The sequence below is a fragment of the Falco naumanni genome, chromosome 7, assembly GCF_017639655.2.
Source record: "Falco naumanni isolate bFalNau1 chromosome 7, bFalNau1.pat, whole genome shotgun sequence".
NCBI lineage: Eukaryota > Metazoa > Chordata > Aves > Falconiformes > Falconidae > Falco > Falco naumanni.
The window spans coordinates 64969360-64988217 of record NC_054060.1 but is presented as its reverse complement, the minus strand read 5'-3'; the positions used below and the strand labels follow the sequence as shown (position 1 = coordinate 64988217).

General features: G+C 41.1%; 1 protein-coding gene across 5 annotated transcripts; it reads right to left on the bottom strand.

Annotated features, from left to right (window-relative positions):
• Window positions 1–5577: 5577 nt before the first annotated feature.
• On the bottom strand, window positions 5578–17772 carry CIPC (CLOCK interacting pacemaker). 5 transcript variants are annotated; one of them, XM_040600558.1, is made up of 5 exons: window positions 17664–17772; window positions 15299–16831; window positions 14585–14759; window positions 13534–13703; window positions 5578–10038 (listed from the first exon to the last, which is right to left on the bottom strand). In XM_040600558.1, the coding sequence occupies exons 3-5, from the start codon at window positions 14649–14651 to the stop codon at window positions 9160–9162; spliced, it is 1116 nt and encodes a 371-aa protein (XP_040456492.1). In that variant the 5' UTR covers window positions 14652–14759; window positions 15299–16831; window positions 17664–17772; the 3' UTR covers window positions 5578–9159. The 5 variants fall into 5 exon arrangements, with proteins under 5 accessions (XP_040456492.1, XP_040456494.1, XP_040456491.1 ...); XM_040600560.1 differs by lacking the exon at window positions 17664–17772 and adding an exon at window positions 17150–17277; XM_040600557.1 differs by lacking the exon at window positions 15299–16831 and having other exon boundaries at window positions 17664–17707.
• Between the last annotated feature and the right edge of the window lie 1086 nt (window positions 17773–18858).

Sequence of the window (18858 nt, the reverse complement as noted above, 5' to 3'; positions counted from 1 at the left end):
AATGAAAGCAGCAAGTTGATCTCCAACATCAAGATGCGTTTCAGTTTACATATCTAGATCAAATGGGAAAAAATAATCTTCTGCAGTTAAAACCACAGTGTTCAGATTTTTAAAAAGAAACCTGAAAAACAGGTTTAGGACACTGTGTATGAATGGTTACCTTGAAATCTATTTTCACACACCTATGAGAAAAATCCTCGGTAAACATCGCTGTTCAGTATTCTTTTCCTTTCCTCTACCTTTGTTCAGCTGCCACCTACTTATGGCATTAATTTTGTGGAATTTACTTCATCTTTTTCCACCTTCTTCCCCTCAAATTGTTGAGATTTTCCGTGTCAGACATATTGGCAACCAGTTCCTCAAAGTTCTCTTATTTTATCTTCTACCTGACATGACTGTTTAGATTGTAGAAAAGGAAAGGAAAAGGAGAGCACACTGAGAACAGTGTATGATTTAAAACAAACATTTTGTCATGCCAAGGAAATATTGAACATCAACGGCAATCACTAAAACAAGATTGAGAGCGGATACTACACATCATAAATATCACATCTACATCAAGAACTTTTTTGAGTTAATAAGAAAGAGACCAGGGCAAATCTCAAAAAAGGAAAAAAGTCCAAAAGCATGTTAGACATGTCAGTGCTAATGGCACTTGTTGGACCTTCAGTGTGAACACAATTGCCAATAAAAATTTCATGCTGTTATGTGTGCTCAGGTTAGAGCAGTTCTGACCTGGTACTTGGGTGCCATGAAAATGTACAAGAAGAGTCAAAAAAAAGAAAGAATTTACTGCTGCTGTATTTGTTCTCATCCCCAAAAGAAACAATTTCAGACAAACAGACTTATTTTTAGTCACATTTATATTTTAAAGGGACCTAAACCAGATACAGTAGCACATTTACTGAAAAATGATGTGCTAAGGACTGAACTTGCATCAGAACTGGGCGTGATAAATTACAAATGCATGTCCAAAGTTAAGCTAAGCTGTGGAGAACAATGTGGAGGTTTTACTCATCCCCATCCTAATGTGAGATAAAGGCAGTTGCCTGTTATTATTGTCTATTTTTTAAGAGGTAATAGTGAATCTTTATAGGGCTACTGAGTGCTTGCTTGTTACAGAACCAACTGCCAGAACAGCAAGATGAAGCAAGTATACAGGTACTCCTCTAAGGTGTTCACCAATAGATAAACAGATGTTATAATGACATGGAGCAGAAAAAGTGATATTGGGGAGTAAACTCGCTCCCATTTCAGGATTTTTTATTCATAGGCATTCATCTGCTTCCACTCACTCAACTAAGCTCACTGATAAATTAACCCCTTTTACATTTGAAGGCTCTAGTGTCTCAGGCTGGTAGGTGTTTAAGTGCTGGCGAAGCAGTGGAATGTGAAAAAAAGCAAGCCTTAGAAACTGCGACAATGCTTCCCATGACCGTGCTGGCTCCAGGATCAAGCAGAGGCAGTGCATCATTCTGCTCTGTTTAACATCGCTGTTTTAAGTTTGGCTGCAGAAAAAATGAACAGGGTAACAATTTTAATGAGCAGACAAGTTTTACCTTTGCATTCCAGCCTTTCAAAGAAATCGACCCTTTGGCTTTGGCCATGAGGCACGCGTTCAGACTGCCCAGACTGATTTTGAACTGCAAGAAACTAGGGCCATTGGTGTAGCTGTGCACCAACATCTCACTCTCAATGGCATCGCCTCCCTAACTGCAACAGTCTCCACCCAAGCACTGCCACTGCAGACCACAAGCACAGCAGCAGACCCTCAGCACAGTTCACCACTCTGCTCTGTTCCAGTTCAGGCTGGCTGCATTATTTGCTCCCATTATACATCTGGAGGCGTTTCAGTATTCAGATGATTAACTGCAAGCTCAGACTTGCTTTCCTTGCACAATTAGCGTGGAAACAAATGTTTTTGAATTCTTTCCGAACACTTCTCACACAACTGATGTCAGCAACCCACTTTCAGAGTGTTCTCAGAAAGCATTATCATGTAAGCACGATGCAAGCATGGTCAGCGATGGGATGTTGATCAGTGAAAGCCAATTTCACTTTGATGAAGACTATCCTGTTCTGACTTCTGAGCATGTTTGGACATATATAGCATTATCATTTGTGTGGGAGACAATACTTAGCGAGAATACAAAACAACAGGCACTGTTAATATTCACTCTGGGTAAAGCAGCTTTCCTACTGTCTACTCATATTTCACACTTTCCACACTAAACACAGCCCATCTCACAAAATAAGTCATTGCATTGAACTCTGCCTCGGGCAAATGCAGAACAACGCCTATCTGGCACAGTGATGTTTTGTACCAAACAAACCCCTTAATATGATTTTTAATTAGAATTTTAATGAATACAGTGAAAAAATGGAATTTGTACTCACTGAGCTAGCAGTTTTCTCAGGAGATGCTGTTTCACGCTAACTCAGGAGTTCTCTATTAGTCTCCTCCTCCATCGCAGACAATTGAGCAGTTTTAGCTATGTGGGCTTCTGCTTCTTCAGCAAGAGGTGATGGAAACATCCAAAACAACCAAAACCAACCCAGTGAAAGACGATGAGGGTAAAGGGAAGTAACACCTTCCCCCACCCCTGCAGCCCAGACTATTCCCACAGTGCTTGAGGTTCACTGAAAAATGAATGCTACAACTTATGTTGCAAAACACTAAGCTTCCAGCCAAAATAAATTTTCATTTCCAATAAAAACATAGGAGATTTCTATTGAAAACACAGAAATTTTTCAAGCAGTCCTATCTATTAAAAAACAATAAGGATTGGGTTTCTGTCTGTTACTGGATTTTTTAGTCCTGGTAAATATAAATGGCCTAAAAACCCCCTTACTACTGCCATGGAAAAAAGGTAAGATTGCCTAAGTGGGCATGCTAAGAGTCATTCCAGTTCCATTAAACTAACTCAATTAATTTAATCGCAGTAGGAACGAGATGAAAACAATGAAAATGTTGATGAGACTCCCCTTTTGGCCCTGGAAAGCCTACTTCCTCCATTTCTTAAAATGTACGAGATGCATAAGAAATCTTTATGCTGGCAGTGCTCCAGTTCAGGATGGAAATTATATTGCTGCAGTGCAGAATGGCAAAAGCATTTCACAAAAATTTCTGTTGAGCAATTAGAAAAAAGCCAGATGTATTCCTCTCATATGATGACAGCAGCTTGATTTCCACTTCAAAAAGTAATTCAGGGTATTTTAAACAATGGTTATTAAACATTTTAAAGTCAGCAATTCTGAATAAGTTGCAATCAAAAATTTAACAGGAGCTAACCAAGGAGCTCTCTGGACCATCCATACTATTTCAAAGAATTTCAGAACACTAGGAAAGATTTCAGAGGACTGAGGGAACGGAGGAACTAATACAGCATCAACCTTTCAGTGGGTAGGCAGACTGCTCTGAATGAACATAGGCTGGACAACTGAGAGAAAATAATGGAATAACCCATGATTTTTGATTAATCCAGGCCATATAAAGCAAAAATAATTGAAATTAATGAAGCTGGTAAGAAAAAGAGCTGGCCAAATAAAATTGACTCATTTTGATGAACTAGAATTAAAAATTGGTTGAGGACAAAGCCAACAATAGAATTTTTATACTTCTGAAGGGCATTTAAGTGTGCCACATGACACAGACTGAACCCAGAATTATACAAAATTAATCGGATGGCATGAAATGCCTTACAACTATGGTTTTTGAATCATATACAGAAATCTATTAAAGACTATCTTCTACTCTTATTTTGAAAAAGGTATAAAATTGATTCTTGACTGTAACACAATTTAATATTATTTTTAATAAATAGAACACAACATAAAATTACCTTTAAAATGTAAAGGTGTAGAAGTTTCGAGAGAGAGAAGCAGACATAATTAATGAATGCAATTGGTCACTTACTAAAAACAGGGGGTTTGTTCTCTGTCTGGAAACTGCTTTCAAAGGAGTGTGGAAACAAAAGGACAGGGGTTCACCAACCGCAGAAGCAAGAGGTCCAGGGATGATTTAGACTTCCAATCTGATGCCATGGCTGAGGCTGCTATAAAAATGAGGCAGAGTAGCAGCAGGAAGGGTTGACATTGTACAACTCTTTTAGCAATCCTGTTTTGCTATTATGTTCAGTTATGTTAGTGTTCCAATTAAAAATGCATTTAAATAATTTTAAAGGACCCAAAGAAGAGCACCACAGATGAATAAAGGATTCAAAAGATTTGAGAGCTTATCAGTTACTTTAAAAAAGAACGCTGAAGAATGACTTTTTCAGTTTGTAAATGCCTACAGTGAAAACAGAAACGTCACAGCATGCACTTCACTTTAGCAGACAAAAGGCAAAAGATCTGACAGCTGGGTACTGAAAGACAACAAATTCAGGCTCAATTTAAGAGGCACATTTTTAACAGTAAGTAATTACATTTTGAACAATTTGGGTGGATTCTTCGTCCCTAGGAGCTTTCAAATCAAAGCAGAATGCTTCCTCTATAAACATGCTTTAGTTCAAACAAAAATTTGAGGAACTCTTGGAAACTGCTATACAAGAAAGCAGACTGGACACACAGCGTTTGCCTTCTGCCTTGTGAATCAGATTACACTGGAACAAAGTTTGCTTCGTGGATGTACCTCAAAGGAGGTACTGATTTAAGAAGGAAAAGAAGTGCAGTGCACCTGAAAGAAGCAATTCACCTTTTTGGCCTCAGTGAAATAAAGGTGAACAGGCCTGATATCCTGCAGATAGATGAGCCAGAAGAGACAGACACCTGAAAATTCCCTGGGTACAATTATCCATAATTTTTACAAATACAAAATTTGCAAACACTGAAGTTTCTAGTCTCAGACAATAAAATTACTTCAATTGATGGCACTCCTTTTTGGATGTAAGGTAATGAGATTAAAGTCATTGCCTTGCCTGGTGCCAAGAACTCTAACCAGAATCTCTCGTACCTTAGAACAGGATCTCACACCACAAGGCTGCTGGATGTTCTGGGCACGACTGCCCAGTTCTCACTGCAAGAGTCATCTTTGAACAAAGACAAGACTGTGTAAAGATAGCCCCATTTTGAAAAATGTGCTTTAGTGAAAAGTTGGTATAGAGATTTTGCTGAAGAATGTTCTTCAAGACAGAAAAATTATTCACTCAAGTAATTCTTTCGGTAGCCAAGATCCTACGTTCGTAACTTAGAACTCCTGCATACCCAGCTGACAGGATTAAGATGCAGTATAGGAGTTCACCCTGCACAGACGGTGAGCATAATGTTATCACATAGAGATAACAGTTCAGAGATTAAAAAAATCCTTCCAGGTTGTTCATGACAGATCTATGGCAATGGTCACCCATGACAATAATTTTCAAGAGTTCTGTACTCTTTTACTCATGCTCCTCCCAGAGACCCTTTAATTCATACATACTGTTAAAGCTCACATGACTCTCTTCAGAGATACATCATAGTATCACTTTTGGATCTCCACTTTCCCACATCGGCAACATGTTGCTGTGGAGCTGTAAGTAAAGTGTGCTTTGGAATCAAGGGCTTTGCAGTTTAACAGCATCAAAATAACCCACAACCTTTTCAAGTATATACTTTATTTCATTCATATTTCACAGTCTGTTTCTGTAAAGTTTTAGCAAAAATGTCATGTTCTATAACAGAGTTCTTGGGCTACTGTATTCAGAGCTGGCAACAGACTTAGAAAGTACAGAAAATGTTTACATTCCAACTAAAGCAGTAGCATTTGAAAAATACATAGTAAAAGTAATCAAAAATACCAACAATTATTAAAACTTAATAGAAAAACAGCAGTCTGACCCATCAAGCAACCCCGCCTGCTAGTTGTCAGCAGCAACTGAAACCCTAACAGGCCATCCGATTTGACTTTTTAGACTGGGACAGCTGTCTTCAGCTAACTTGTTAATACAAAGTCTTGCTGCTTCAAAGGTCAAAAAACCCCTGTAAGTTGCTTACAGGTTTCCAATCAGAGAAGCTAATGTTTCTGCTCATATCTACTGGACCAATTCCAGATCCTGCCCAGAATCAGGATCTATTCTGGTCCTGATGTAGCCAAGTAACTTTCTCAACACAGTTCCAAGCTAACCTATTTTATTAAATTGCAACCAAAAAAAGGAAAGCCCTTATTGTTTAAAGGTTTACCAGGGCTTCCAGGAATAAAGGCTGCTAAGAGAAACTGAACAGAACGGCAGATGATGACATATCTATCACTGGGGTCTTCAACATCCTCTTTATATAGATGTTGCATCAAGATTTGCAGTTATCTAGGGATATGGTTCCTAAGGGGCCCCAGATTTACATATAATAGTTCCAGAGTGGATTTTTCTAGTTCAGCAAATACTATTATAGTCTGGACTGATGCCCAGTACAAGATTTCTAACCAGCTGCTGGACTTTATTCACAGATTTATTGAATATATGTTTATACAAATTACACCAGCTGAAAGGCCCATCAGCTATAAGCGCACCCACTTCAGGTCACCCTCAGTGCTGTTGGGGAAAAAAATACATGTAGTACTGTGAGGGCTATAAAAGATTTCTACCAGCCAAAGTCTCCCTAAGTCAGAGGGTATTACCCTGCAAAGCCAATTTTTCCTTCCTTTTACTCTATCAGACCAGTGGAAATAGGATGGAGAAGAGAATACTGGTAGGCTTACTTTTTCTTGTCTCAAACAGAAAAAAGAAAGAAGTTGAACCTTTGCTGACTTCCTTTCATCTCCAGGTAGCCTGAGTCCATCCATCACCTTGTTTTCTAGGGCAATCACTTCCTAAAAATATATACATTCTGAACCTCAAATTCCCCTATTTGATGGGTAGAATAAGAATTTTAGGAAAAGTAGAAAAGATATCCCATGCATTTTCTCACACCTCACCTCTAGGTGACACCTATTACAGGTGTCAATCAATGGAACTGCCTCCTTTCCTTCCTGTAAGAAGCTCAGAAGAAACAAGCTTATCTTCTGGGATACTTTCACAAACGGCCGGCCTAAGGTACCATCACATCTGTCCTGTCAAACGTCATTTGGTAGAGATATCACAACTGATTCCAGTAGAGCTAGATCGGACATGTCCTACATTGTTACACTGTACTATGCTGTGTTCTTGTCTTCTGCATTTGCTGGCTTAAGTTTCAATATTGCTGTGCTGTGAATGATGAGACATCCTAGTATGCAATTATAGCAGGTATATTTAAAAAAATACATGACAGAACACAGGCTATGAATGCTTTCCTTTTAATCAATTCCACGGACTGCACTGGTCTCTGGAGGTGGGCAGGATAACCATGAAAGGCATGGCTGCTAGTCTGCTACAGCTCCACTAGGACAAATCCTGCCGTGAAATCTCTCTCTAGGCCTATGGCTACTACAAACATGAATCACGTCTCCTCTTCGTGAGGCATGTACGGCATTTTTCATCAGTGTAAAAAGGGGGAAATCCCTTAGAAGAGAGAAGGCCCTTTCAATTTCTCTAATGCACGTATTTGAGGAAGACTACAAATGCATTCTCTACAGTTTTCTGCAATATTGACTCCCAGACACATCAGAAAATGAAAAGGTCTAGTCACAAATTAGCTAGACATCTACTCTACTTTTGTTTATTTAAGAATCTGAAACAGATGATAGAAGTGATCAAAGCATCAAAATACCCAGCCACCTAGACTGCACAATTTTTTTGAAAACACTGTCACACAGAAAGGAACATACCATAAACAACCCAGATTCCTTAACTTTCTTAGACAAAGCCATTCTTGGTTCTCTCCACAGACTGCCTCGGAAAAAATCCCTTCAGACTGGAGGAAATGACATAACTGAATGTCTAGATAATGTCTGTAGAACAGCTTTTGTAACATGACTACTGTAGATCTCTACTAGTAAGACTTAGTATCTTATGCACACAGTGGTATTACCTGTATCTCAAGGCAAGCAGGCTAGGAATGATGTAAAATTATGTGGAAGAAAAGTGTTTTGTGGTTTGGCTTTTGGTGGTTGGGTTTTTTAAGTTCAAACTCAGGCAAATAAAATCCCTCAGGGAAATTATCCAAGCTGACGTCTCTCTCTCTCTTTCCCTCCTGTCCCCTTCTCCAGGTAGATACATCTGATTTCTTCAAATAAAAATGAGAGGGAAGGGTCTTGGGAGAAGGACCTGTTTCTCCACAGGCCATTATGCTCCTTTTCCTTTCACCCCCCCTTTTTTTTTTTTATATACTTAGCAATCTGATTTCACAGAAAAAACAGGAGTTTAGGCTTGTAAACTAAAGACACACATACCAAATAATACGCAACTAGTCTTGTCAAATTAAGCCTGGTGAGTATCTTCCTTGTATTGTTTTTGAAAAAGTCACTTTATGTGTCTTTAAAATTAAAAAATTTTAAAAAGTCTTTAGTAACAACATTCAATTTGTTAGCTACTGAGAAAATCCAAAGCCACTTGCCCTGTACACTTATTAGCCATTAATAAATATGGCTTTGGAACAAACACTTCCAGTGCAAGCCTTACGATTTTTGCTCACTCAACTCTACAGATCAAAATCAAATGCATACTCATCAAAACACATCATTTCGCTTCGGTCATAAGACACTCATCACTTTGACCAAAGACTGCAGCGAATATAGGCTGCTGCTTCAGCACAAGCAGATCTCCAGTAATTCAAATGTGTTAAAACCACACAGCAAGATTTTCTGCTACAACAACAGCCTAAGGATACCACCCCACCAACGTAAGTTTCCTCTCCTCACACCAGCTCCCTTCATCTACTTGCAACTGATGATGGCCCGATACTGGGGCTTGTTCTGTTGTTCCCTTCTCAGAACCAACTACCTGAAGATGTGAACAGGAAGATGGATGCTTGCTTGCAGAACACTGCAAACAACTGTCTTTCCAATGCAAGAATGGGAACATGCCAGCACACCACATCCAAGCTTCTCGAGTTCAAGGGAGTACCCAGAGTTAGCATGGAGTTCAGGGTCACACTGAAGTAATAAGTACCCATTCAAGACCCCAACACGCTATTCCAGTCCCACAACTGGCTCTGAAGACAAGCTGTTAATGGCATGCCACTTCGCAAGTCCTGGACTCAGAAAATACTCAAGACAGGAAATAGGAGGTACAGAAATAACTTGACCAACAACTATGTACCTTTTTACTAAATGTTGGGATACGTGGGATCTTCAAGGTTGTTATCAGCTTTATCAGATCCTGTTAGAGATGCTTCTAGCTCTGCCCACGACTGTGGAGCATTGTTCTTTATTGCCTCTATGAAAAGCTGTGTTTGGTGCTTCAGCCGGTCCAGCTCAGCCTGAGTCACCTGGTTCTGATGAATGAGCTCCTTGGTTTTTAAAGTGATCTCCAGCAACCCTGACCTGCGTAGCACAACAAGCGTATTCTGAAAGCGTCTGCACTTGCTTTGTTGTTGCAAGAGCAACTCAGGGGTTGTGCAAATCTCTTCTGGTATCAGCGGGGGGCTCCACACTGCAGACTGCACCGTAGTCTGTGCTGCACTCTCGCTCTCATGAGGGGTGCACTTTGGTGCCTGCAGAGTTCCAAAAGGCAAAAGGGGAGTCAAACCTGGCACTTTCTGAGTGTCACTGGAAACATGATGAAAACCAGGAAGAGCTGACAGTTTTCCACTTGTCACCAGCGTTGAAGAATTTTGCTGGTTAGAATCCTGAGGGGTCTTAAAGCTAACTGGTAGGTGGGCAAAAGGACTAGTAGGCAAGCCTGTGCTCCTTGATACAGGAGAAGTCTCCATCTTGGGTGCTTCTGTGCAGAGTCGTTTATGGCAATTGGTTCCTTGATGTTCTTCTAAATCAAAAGAGTGATCTCTTTTGCAAGGCTGTGGTGCTATTTTGGGATAAGAATTCAGGATGGGCAGGTAATTAGTGGAGTCATTTCTCTTTTTCCCAACAGGGTGAGGGTTAATGGGAGGTGGGATTGATGGACGAAGAAACACTAGCTGTGGCTGAGCTGGAATCACTTCAAAGGATGGCTGTACAGTCCAAGATTGAAGCTGTGATGAACTCCCCTGAGAAGCACAAACAGGGAAAAAACAGAAGTTTTACCACAACATTGTAGAAAAGGATCAAAAAACCTTATGAAACAGATGGACCGTGCCATTTCTCCATATTTGATATACACTGTCCAATTAATACATTCTGAACAGTTTTCCATCAAACTCATCCTTCTCTTTCTCTGACAACAGAGCACAGCACCAGAATCAAAGCTATAACCTGTAATCCTTTTACAATGGAGCAGCAGATAAATTTAAAAACAATTCAATCTGAATTGATACATGCTTTTCTAAATGAGGATTACAGTGCATGCTTACATTGTACAACGCTCATGTAAAAGTTTGACCCAGACTTGGGGTTGAACAAGTGTATAGAGAAGGTGAAACATAATTAAGCATCGTGGTTGTGAAATTTTAAAGAGTCAAAGACTGCACAGACATTTTAGGAACAAATCAGACCCCCTCTTTGTTGAAAGGCAGCAACTCTAATCTTGTCAATTCTATTCTTACAGCAAGCTTTTGAAATGGTTATTTAAAATAGACAACAGCTGTTCAGTAACTCTTACAATCTTAAGTACAATACACAGTTTCAATAAATTTAGAACTCTGAAGTAGAAAAACAAAATGCTGAATATTAACCAGTGCAAGAAAAAAAAGCTTGTTGTAAGCCCGGAGCACTTTAACTCCACACCTCTGGTGAAATAGTGTGCGCCAATAAAAGCATTGTATTTCAAGAAAAATGCCCCAAGTTTTTACTCCTTCCCACAAGCCATATTCTGCAATATAAGGAAATACATCAATTTTTACAAGACATTACCTCTTCCTCCTCCAATACATTACTATGGAACTTCATGGTATCTCCTGGCCAAAAAGCATGCCTGCTTTTCTCCGAACATATCAAATGGTCTAGTACGAGATACTATTTCTTTCTGAAGCAAAAAATGTCACTTCTTAATCTATTTAAGTCATCACCATGATTATACTAATATAATATACTGTCTGCTGTTCTTCCATTTCCTTCCAACTTGGAATGCTACTGGCAGGCCTACTTGAAGGCCCAGTTTTTAGCTAGCACAAATGCATTTTATTATTTTTGGTACAATACTGAGTCATCTGAAATCCATCTTCTTTCCTCTAGTCTCACAAGATTTAAACTGGCAAATGCTAATGTGCTTTGCCAAAGTTCGTTCCCACAGTAAAGGGCTAGAGCACAAGCAGGTATCACCCACCAATTCAGACACTGAGACTTGGAGATGAGATTCAATTACCTACACTGACACAGAATTTCTTTGGTTCAGTGGCCAAGATGCTTATGGAATAGGGGTACAGAATAACTACCTGTAAAATATTACTACCTTGTCACAGAAGAAAGGACAAACATATTTATAAGAAAAGTATCCGGAGATATTAGGAGTAAGGAAGTATATTAATACCATGGCTATACACACACAGGACAGAGCACACACAGCCTTAATGAGCCAGGTTTTGGGGGCAGAAGATGTCATTTACTGCACAATTGTACAGTATCTAACACAGCACCCCAAAAAACACTGAAACTAGAAAAGCTGTGGTAACTGCTTATCTTATTCTTGTTTTTTTATCTGTTACCTACTTTCTTCTCTCTTCCTCTCACCTTGTATTCTACTCTTGTCCTCCTACCCAAAATCTCATTTTTAGTGGAGAAGGACATGTTTATTTCACTAATTCTGCAGTGTTGTTTTGGGTTTTTTTTTAAAATGAAAACTAACATCGTGCATGTATCAGTGTCACTTGTCTAAAAAGCCTTCCTACTTATTAAGGACTTTTACAGGACTTACAGAAACCTTGCCACAAGCAGCACCGTGTTTCAGAGAATTAATCCCTGCTTATTTTTTTTTTTTAGTAACATTGTTAGCTGTTTACACTCTGAAATTGGGACAGCAGGTAACCATCAATGCACAGGATCACAGTGGTTCTAAGACAGAAGGATGATGCTGATTGAAACTGAAACTGGAACAAATAAACAGCCGTAACTGGATGCTGCTTTTTTTTTTTTTTTGGGCCAATGAGCCCAGCCAATCGCTGTGTTGAAAAGACCATTTTAAAAATATGATCAGCATGACTATCTGAGGTAACTAGGCATAATGGAAAGAGGCAGAGACTCTTCATTATTATTCTGATCTAGACTTGTTGCTTTTTGTTTATTGCAGTAAACGTTTTTCAAGTTGACAATATTGTCCTTAACCATACATAATCAGACTTAGATGTTATGACACACTGCTCAAGAAAGAGATCCTGGTAATTTTATCCATCTCCAATTCTTCCTCCCCAGATTACCTTTCTGCTACACTACCAGTTTGGTTTTTGTTTGGTTTTTTTTTTTAAATGTATATTAGCTAGTTCTCCTAACTGTTTGCAACACAACCTGGAACTTAATACTAGACTACCACTGCAATCTGTGTTTAATTTTTCAGCTCTGGGCCAAAGACTATCAACCTTTGGTGAAGCTTTCCTACTCCCTACTAAACGAAAAATTCAGCATTTGTTTAGACAGTATTGCGTCCACACATTTAGGAATACAAGTATAAAATTGCTTCTTGTCAAGATAAAGCACAATACTCAGATCAGAACCATCTCCCCCACAAACGCATAACCTGCCAAATACTAACAGAAGCCAGTATCTGTGTTAGCATTGATACACAGTATTTGAATTTAACAGGTTTTGCTTATTGTCATAATAAATCCAGCAGAAAAAGAATCAGGATCTGTATTCTTTTTTCCCCCCTTCTCAATGTATTCTCAGAAGTTTTCTAATAAAAAACACTAAAGGGCTTTTTGCTCTGCTCAGAAAACATGAGTACAGAGCAAGAGGTCTAATACTATGGCATCACTTTGAACTTGGAGCTCTGGTATCTTGTTGCAACATAAAAGTTAGGAGTCTCACAGATGTGCTGGAAGAACACACAACCAAACATTGGAGGACATAAACAGGGAATGTGATTGTTGCAATGTCAGCCATCACATGCAACCAAGACAAACAACTGTCAAAGTAAAAATACCAGAGCTAACTTCAGACATGGATTTCATTTTTTGATTTATAACACTTTGGATTAGTGTTTCCCATTGCACATAAAGCACTTTTAGGACCAAAGAACTAGAAAGCAAAACCTGTCATTCTACTTTCCTTTTGAAAGCTGTTGTTTTCTTTTTCTCTCAATAAAGATGGTAAAAAAAAAAAAAATTTCATCAGATCTTTGGTGCTATTTACATAATATTCCTAAAGATCTATTTTTTGGGGAGCCCTTTGAGACAAGGAGGTTTAGTAATTGTAGCAGAGCTTCTCCATTTCACGTATTTTCAGTCTCAGTGATTCTAGCTGCCCCTCAAAAGAACAGGCAGTCACAAAACTTTTCAAGTTACCAGCTATTTTCTGAACTTCAACAACTCTGTAAAACCTTTTTGAAAGGAAAAATATTTTAAAACACAATTTAAGAACATGCAATATTTTCCATCATATCATTTCTTCCCTACCTGCTTAACTAACACATTTTTCATTACGACCATAGGAGAAAGCGCAGGAAAGGAGCTGCTTGTGGTCATTGGGCATCGCCATGGCCCATCCTCTGCGTTCCAACCCAATGCATTCAGCACGTCCTCCGAGTCAGTCTGCTCCATAGCACTCAGGCACTCTGAGCTTCCATCTGCCACATGTAGAATTCAGCTGTTAGCTGTTTCATATGCAGTATGCTTGCTATTGCCTTTCAGATCTACTATTCTGCTTCCTTTCAACGAAGTCACAAAGAACAATAAAGTTTACTTCTGGAATATCAATAAAATTAGATCTGCTGTGACAGCTGTCAAATAGCCTTTAATAAAAGACTTTCTATTTCAGGCCAGTTCTCATGCAGATGTTGCCTCCAAAAAAATCTATTAATTTTTGTCCTTTTGTATTTAGTCTCCCGTGGACTATGCACTAGCACGAAGACTGCTCTGAAATATGGTGCAGGGAAGAATTACGGGCTCCAGCATTGCCACAGCTTCAGTCTGTGCTGCAGGCATTTTGTGTCTTGGTATCTCTCATAAAAGCATTTCTTTTTTCTTTTAAAGGCTATCTTTGCAAGTTTTTGAGTATTAAAATGGCATACTGTCTACATTTTACTGACATTATAATAATTACTCTCTGGTTTATCAGGCTCTACTGACAATCTGGTCAAATTGTAAGAGACATCAGACAGCGTAATCCAATAGTTCATTTGTCCCTACAAAGAACAAAAAGTAATTTTGCATCCCCACTTTAGACTATGAAGTCTGAGATCTTTCCATTCATTTCTTTATTAGGCACATTTTAAATTCCCATGCCATTTAAATTCAAGGATTAACTTTATAACTACATAAAGTTCCACTCCAAAAATGTTTTGATGGTAGGATAATGCAGATGCAACCTGTCTTGCATAGAAAGCCCCAACAGGTAATGAGACACAACTATAAGGGACTAGAGTCAGATTTGCCAATCATCACGAACAAAAGCAAAGCCTGAGCAAGATAACACACACACACACACACACGAAAGGTAATGCTAAACCTGAATAACCGGAGTCCTTGTCAGATTCAGCTGCCGCCATGGTGAAGTGATGGTTCAAGCTCTTCATTTCTGTCACTTTGCCCAACAATTCCTTGAGGGTCTCAATAGATGACTATTTTGTCTCCATGCTTCCATAGTGCTGCAGGCAGTTTTTAACATCTTTTCCATTGAGAAACTACAAAAACAGTTAAGAACACAAAAGGACTTTCTCTGAATCTAAAGAAAGTTCCATCAATATAAGACAACAGAGAAGGCCATGTTTGTCCTTATGGAAATCTGTACAGGCAAAAGTTTGCTGTACCTGTTAAGAAACCTGTAGAATTCTGTTAAACTCCCAGCTTCACATTTGCTGTTTATCACACATTTTGATTAGCAAAGGCTTGCCAATAAAGTAACAGTTTTAGTCCCTGCAAAACTCTCCAAACTATGCATGTTTAGTAACACATTACAGAGCAGAAAAGATAGGCAACAATTCTTTGCATCAACTGAGACTTCACTTTGTAGAATCTTCTGGACTAAAGTTAGGTGCTTTTTTTTCAGTTTCAGGGAAGTTTCCACAATCCAATCTTTCAGTCCCCTGTACCAACTACAACAGAACACTGTCATATTAGGTATGGCTGTTGAGTCCTTTAAGATAGGTTAAAAGATGCAAAAAATTCAAATGCATAGGAAGAAGAAATTAACGGAAGCAGAAATATAGTACAGATATTCTACTTTTTAAAATGTCATTGGTTTCACTACTGCTGTGAATGCCATCAGCAAATCAAAGGTATCTTCAAAGCACTGAAGACATGGATGCAGCTGAAGGGGCAGAATGCACCTGCCTCATTCAGCTCCTTTCTTCAGTGGCTGAGCAAGTCAGAGCACAGGTCAGCCAGTCTTACTGAATTACCTGAAAGAGAATCATTTAATACTTAAAATTAACGAGTAAAGTACACAATAGATTCATCTGGAGAACACAATGCATAAGTAATTTCTAACTCTGTTACAAAGTCGGTCATACAAGGTAATAATTCCTTACTGTACACACAATACTTGGGAAATATGAACATGATTTCCTGATCTGCTAAAAATGTAATGTCCAATTCTATGAAGCTCAGCAACGTGGGTAACCAAGATAAAATAGCAGATATGAAGTGTATGGTTGTTATCTGTAGTTAAATCAACATCCCTCCGAGTCAAGTGGGATGGTTGCCTATGGCTTTTTACACTGCCAATGAGCTAACTGAAGAGTTTCAGCACAGAAATATCTCAAATCATTCCAAGAATGAAACACAGATAGAAAACCAATGTATTAGACAAGTTTCTCCACCCAAAAAAAAAAAAACAAACCCCAAAACAAAAAGCTAAAAGCTTTTGTTCTTAAATAACTTCCCACACCCCCCCCCCCGAATTAAGTTACTTAGGCCATATTTATCTTACAAAAACCTAGCTACCCCAGGGGCTGAATCCCAAAACAAGTCAGCTGTGCTGGGTGAAGCCCATACAACAAATACAGCTGAACCTGCAAAGCTGTAGGTTTGTTAATACAGTCTGTTTCAGAAGTTAAGTCAGTCATCAGAGAAAAGAAAGTGATCAGAGGATATGCTGGGGCTAAAGAACTCCATACTGCTAAAAATGCAACACATACTATACGTCCAATGCACTCCTAGGGGAGACCTGTCCTTAGAAATACCCTCTTCTTCCCACACCTAGAATGAGAACACTGGGAGGCTGACACTAAAAGCTATGAAAAATCAGAAAAAATGTATAATTACACTATGGCCTCCCATACTACACACTGGTCACAACCTTCAGTTGCTTCCTGAGGGTAGGCAGACTCTAGCAAAACAGAACAAAGTATCTGCTCCTGTTAAAAACAGTAGCTGAGAGTTTGGCTAAGAGAAAAATTACAGGATGAAGTACAGAAATTATTTCTAATATTATTTGTAGAAATTATTTCCTTATAAAGCAACCCTCGTGTGTTTCATGTTAGAGCTCTGTATTTAAATTACAAATACAAGAACTCAGGAGTGTGCATCACACTCAAGCCAGCAGCACATTAATGGCAGTATCCAGTGCAAGCTACTTCGAATAACATTGCAGCAGACATTCTGGAAAAGTCTAAGAAGGAACTTGCCTTTTGAGGTAAAGTCCTGAGAACTGGTTGTTAGAATTCTGCTCCAAGATTCCGTCAAGCCTTGGCACCTCCAGTAAGGAATTCTGTACATTAGATAACACTGCTGAGATGGTAGGGAGAGTGTTTACCTAAATACAAGAGAGAAAGAAGAAGAGAAATTCCTCAGTAGCTATGCATCATTTTTCACTCTCCATCTTCCACCACACCTGCTGCCCTGCTAACAGGTACAGAGCAAACATAACTACATAAAAGCAACCTAGATGCTATCCCTGGAATGAAGGATGAGGTGGAAGATGGGGTTTAAGCCCCAACCCACACTTTTGTTCCTTAGTCTTTTCCAAAACAAGGGTATTTTTAAAGGAAGTGAGACATACTGATGCTACACCTCCAAAAAAGCAGAACTAGAAACAGAAGGAGGGCTAGAAATAAGCAAAACAAGAACACACCATCTGCTAGCCTTGCATCAAGGGAAGCTTTGGGAAGGACTGGCACAACTTCCCTCATGGAAAAAAAACAAAACAACAACCAAACCACAACTGAAAACAAACAACCCAGAAGCGCCACTCTCCCGAGGCGCCGGCGTGGGAGCCCCCGGCCCCGCCGCGGCCCAGCGGCTGCCCCCGCCCCGCAGGAAGCACCCGACGCCGGCCCTGGGGCCCTCCCGCCGCAGCGGCCACCACTGGTCCCGCCTGGCCGCATCCCCGGCACTCGGCCCCAGGCCGAGCCCGGGCGGGCCGCGCCGGGGCTCCCCGCCGCCGGGGAGCGGGCCCCGTACAGGAGAGGCCCCCGCGCAGGCGGGCCGAGCCGTCCGGCTTGCGGGCCCCGGCTGCCACCCCGCCGCACAGCGAGGCGGAGCGGGCCCCAGCTATGGCCGGGAGTCCCAAGTCCCCCGAGCTGTTATCGCTGCCTCAAAGCCGCCTCCCCCCGCGCCGGGCCGGGCCGGGCCGCGCCGCCCCTCACCTGGGTGCAGGCCGCCACAGGTCTAACCCCGCCGGGCCGCGCATGCGCGACACCCTACCATGGAGCACGAACCTCCCCCAGCGCCTAGACAAGCCCGGGCCGGCAGGGGACAGTTGCTCCCTCTGGCGCTGCGCGTTGCCTGAGAGGCGGGCGAGCTGGCGGGAGGGGCTGCAGTGCGCGCGCGGCCGTCGCTCCCCGCCGCCGCCGCGCGCCCTGAGCTGAGGCGCGGAGCTGAGGCGCGACACGGTGGCGCGGCGGGGCAGCGCGGCGGGGCAGCGCGCCTCAGGGGGGGGCGAGGCGACAGGGCAGGGCCTCTGCGGGACAGCAGGGACAGGCGCAGTGCGGGGGTCCTTACCGCAGCCCCTGGAGCGCGGTGGGTGTGTGAGGTGGGAGCGGGCAGCCGTAGGTGCGCATGGATGCACACAGGGTCTGTCAGGGGGAAGGGGCTCTGCCAGCGCGTTGGTTTGAAACGGCTTCTGGAGACCCGTCCCACTGTGACTGTCGGGGACGTGGCAGAAAGGAGCATCTTCACTGAAAACCGGTGTGGGTACCTCCTGTTGGCCTTGTGCCACATGGCTGGGCAAGCGTGCGAGGGCTTGGAGCATTTTATTGCCTGGCCTGAACTTCCAAGGGAAGCGGGGTGATCAGAGCCAGGAGTTTGGGCTGCTGCTGGACTTCCCAAATATTGTGCAACAGGTCCCATCTCTACATGTGAGTTCAGACTTTGTAGAGCCTCACATGCTCCAAGAATGAGAGATGATGGCAAAAATACAAACGCTGACAGCCACTTACCAAGTGAGGGAAGCAGCACCAAAGAGGTCCAAAAGCTTCAAACTTGTGTCAAAGAGGGAAAACATGGCAGAAGGAGAAGCTGTCATGAGTAATGTATCACTTAGAAGATTTAGAGGAATTTATTAAATTCTTCTATGTGGTTGGTAAATACAAGATAGTGAAAGACAGATGTGGATTTGCTTTCCATGAACTGCCTATAAACCAAGGGCAAATAAGTAGGAGGAAGTGAATCCTCTGGTTCAATGAATACAACTAGAATAGCTATTGTTGTTCTGAGAACTGCATAAACGCTACCAGCACCCAGAAGTCTGTCAGAATATTTTGCATTTGAACATCAAAGCCATTTTGTGAGAGAAAACTGGAAGGGCTGAGCAAAGACCCAATGAATTCCATGAATATAAAT

Bases quoted from the DNA above. Each gene is read 5' to 3' on its own strand.
- CIPC (XM_040600558.1), bottom strand. From the start codon at position 14,651: ATGAAGAGCTTGAACCATCACTTCACCATGGCGGCAGCTGAATCTGAC. The intron at 13,704-14,584 runs GTTTAGCATTAC...TACATGTGGCAG, and splicing joins CAAGGACTCCGGTTATTCAG to ATGGAAGCTCAGAGTGCCTG. The intron at 10,039-13,533 runs GTAGGGAAGAAA...TGTGCTTCTCAG, and splicing joins AAAATGTGTTAGTTAAGCAG to GGGAGTTCATCACAGCTTCA.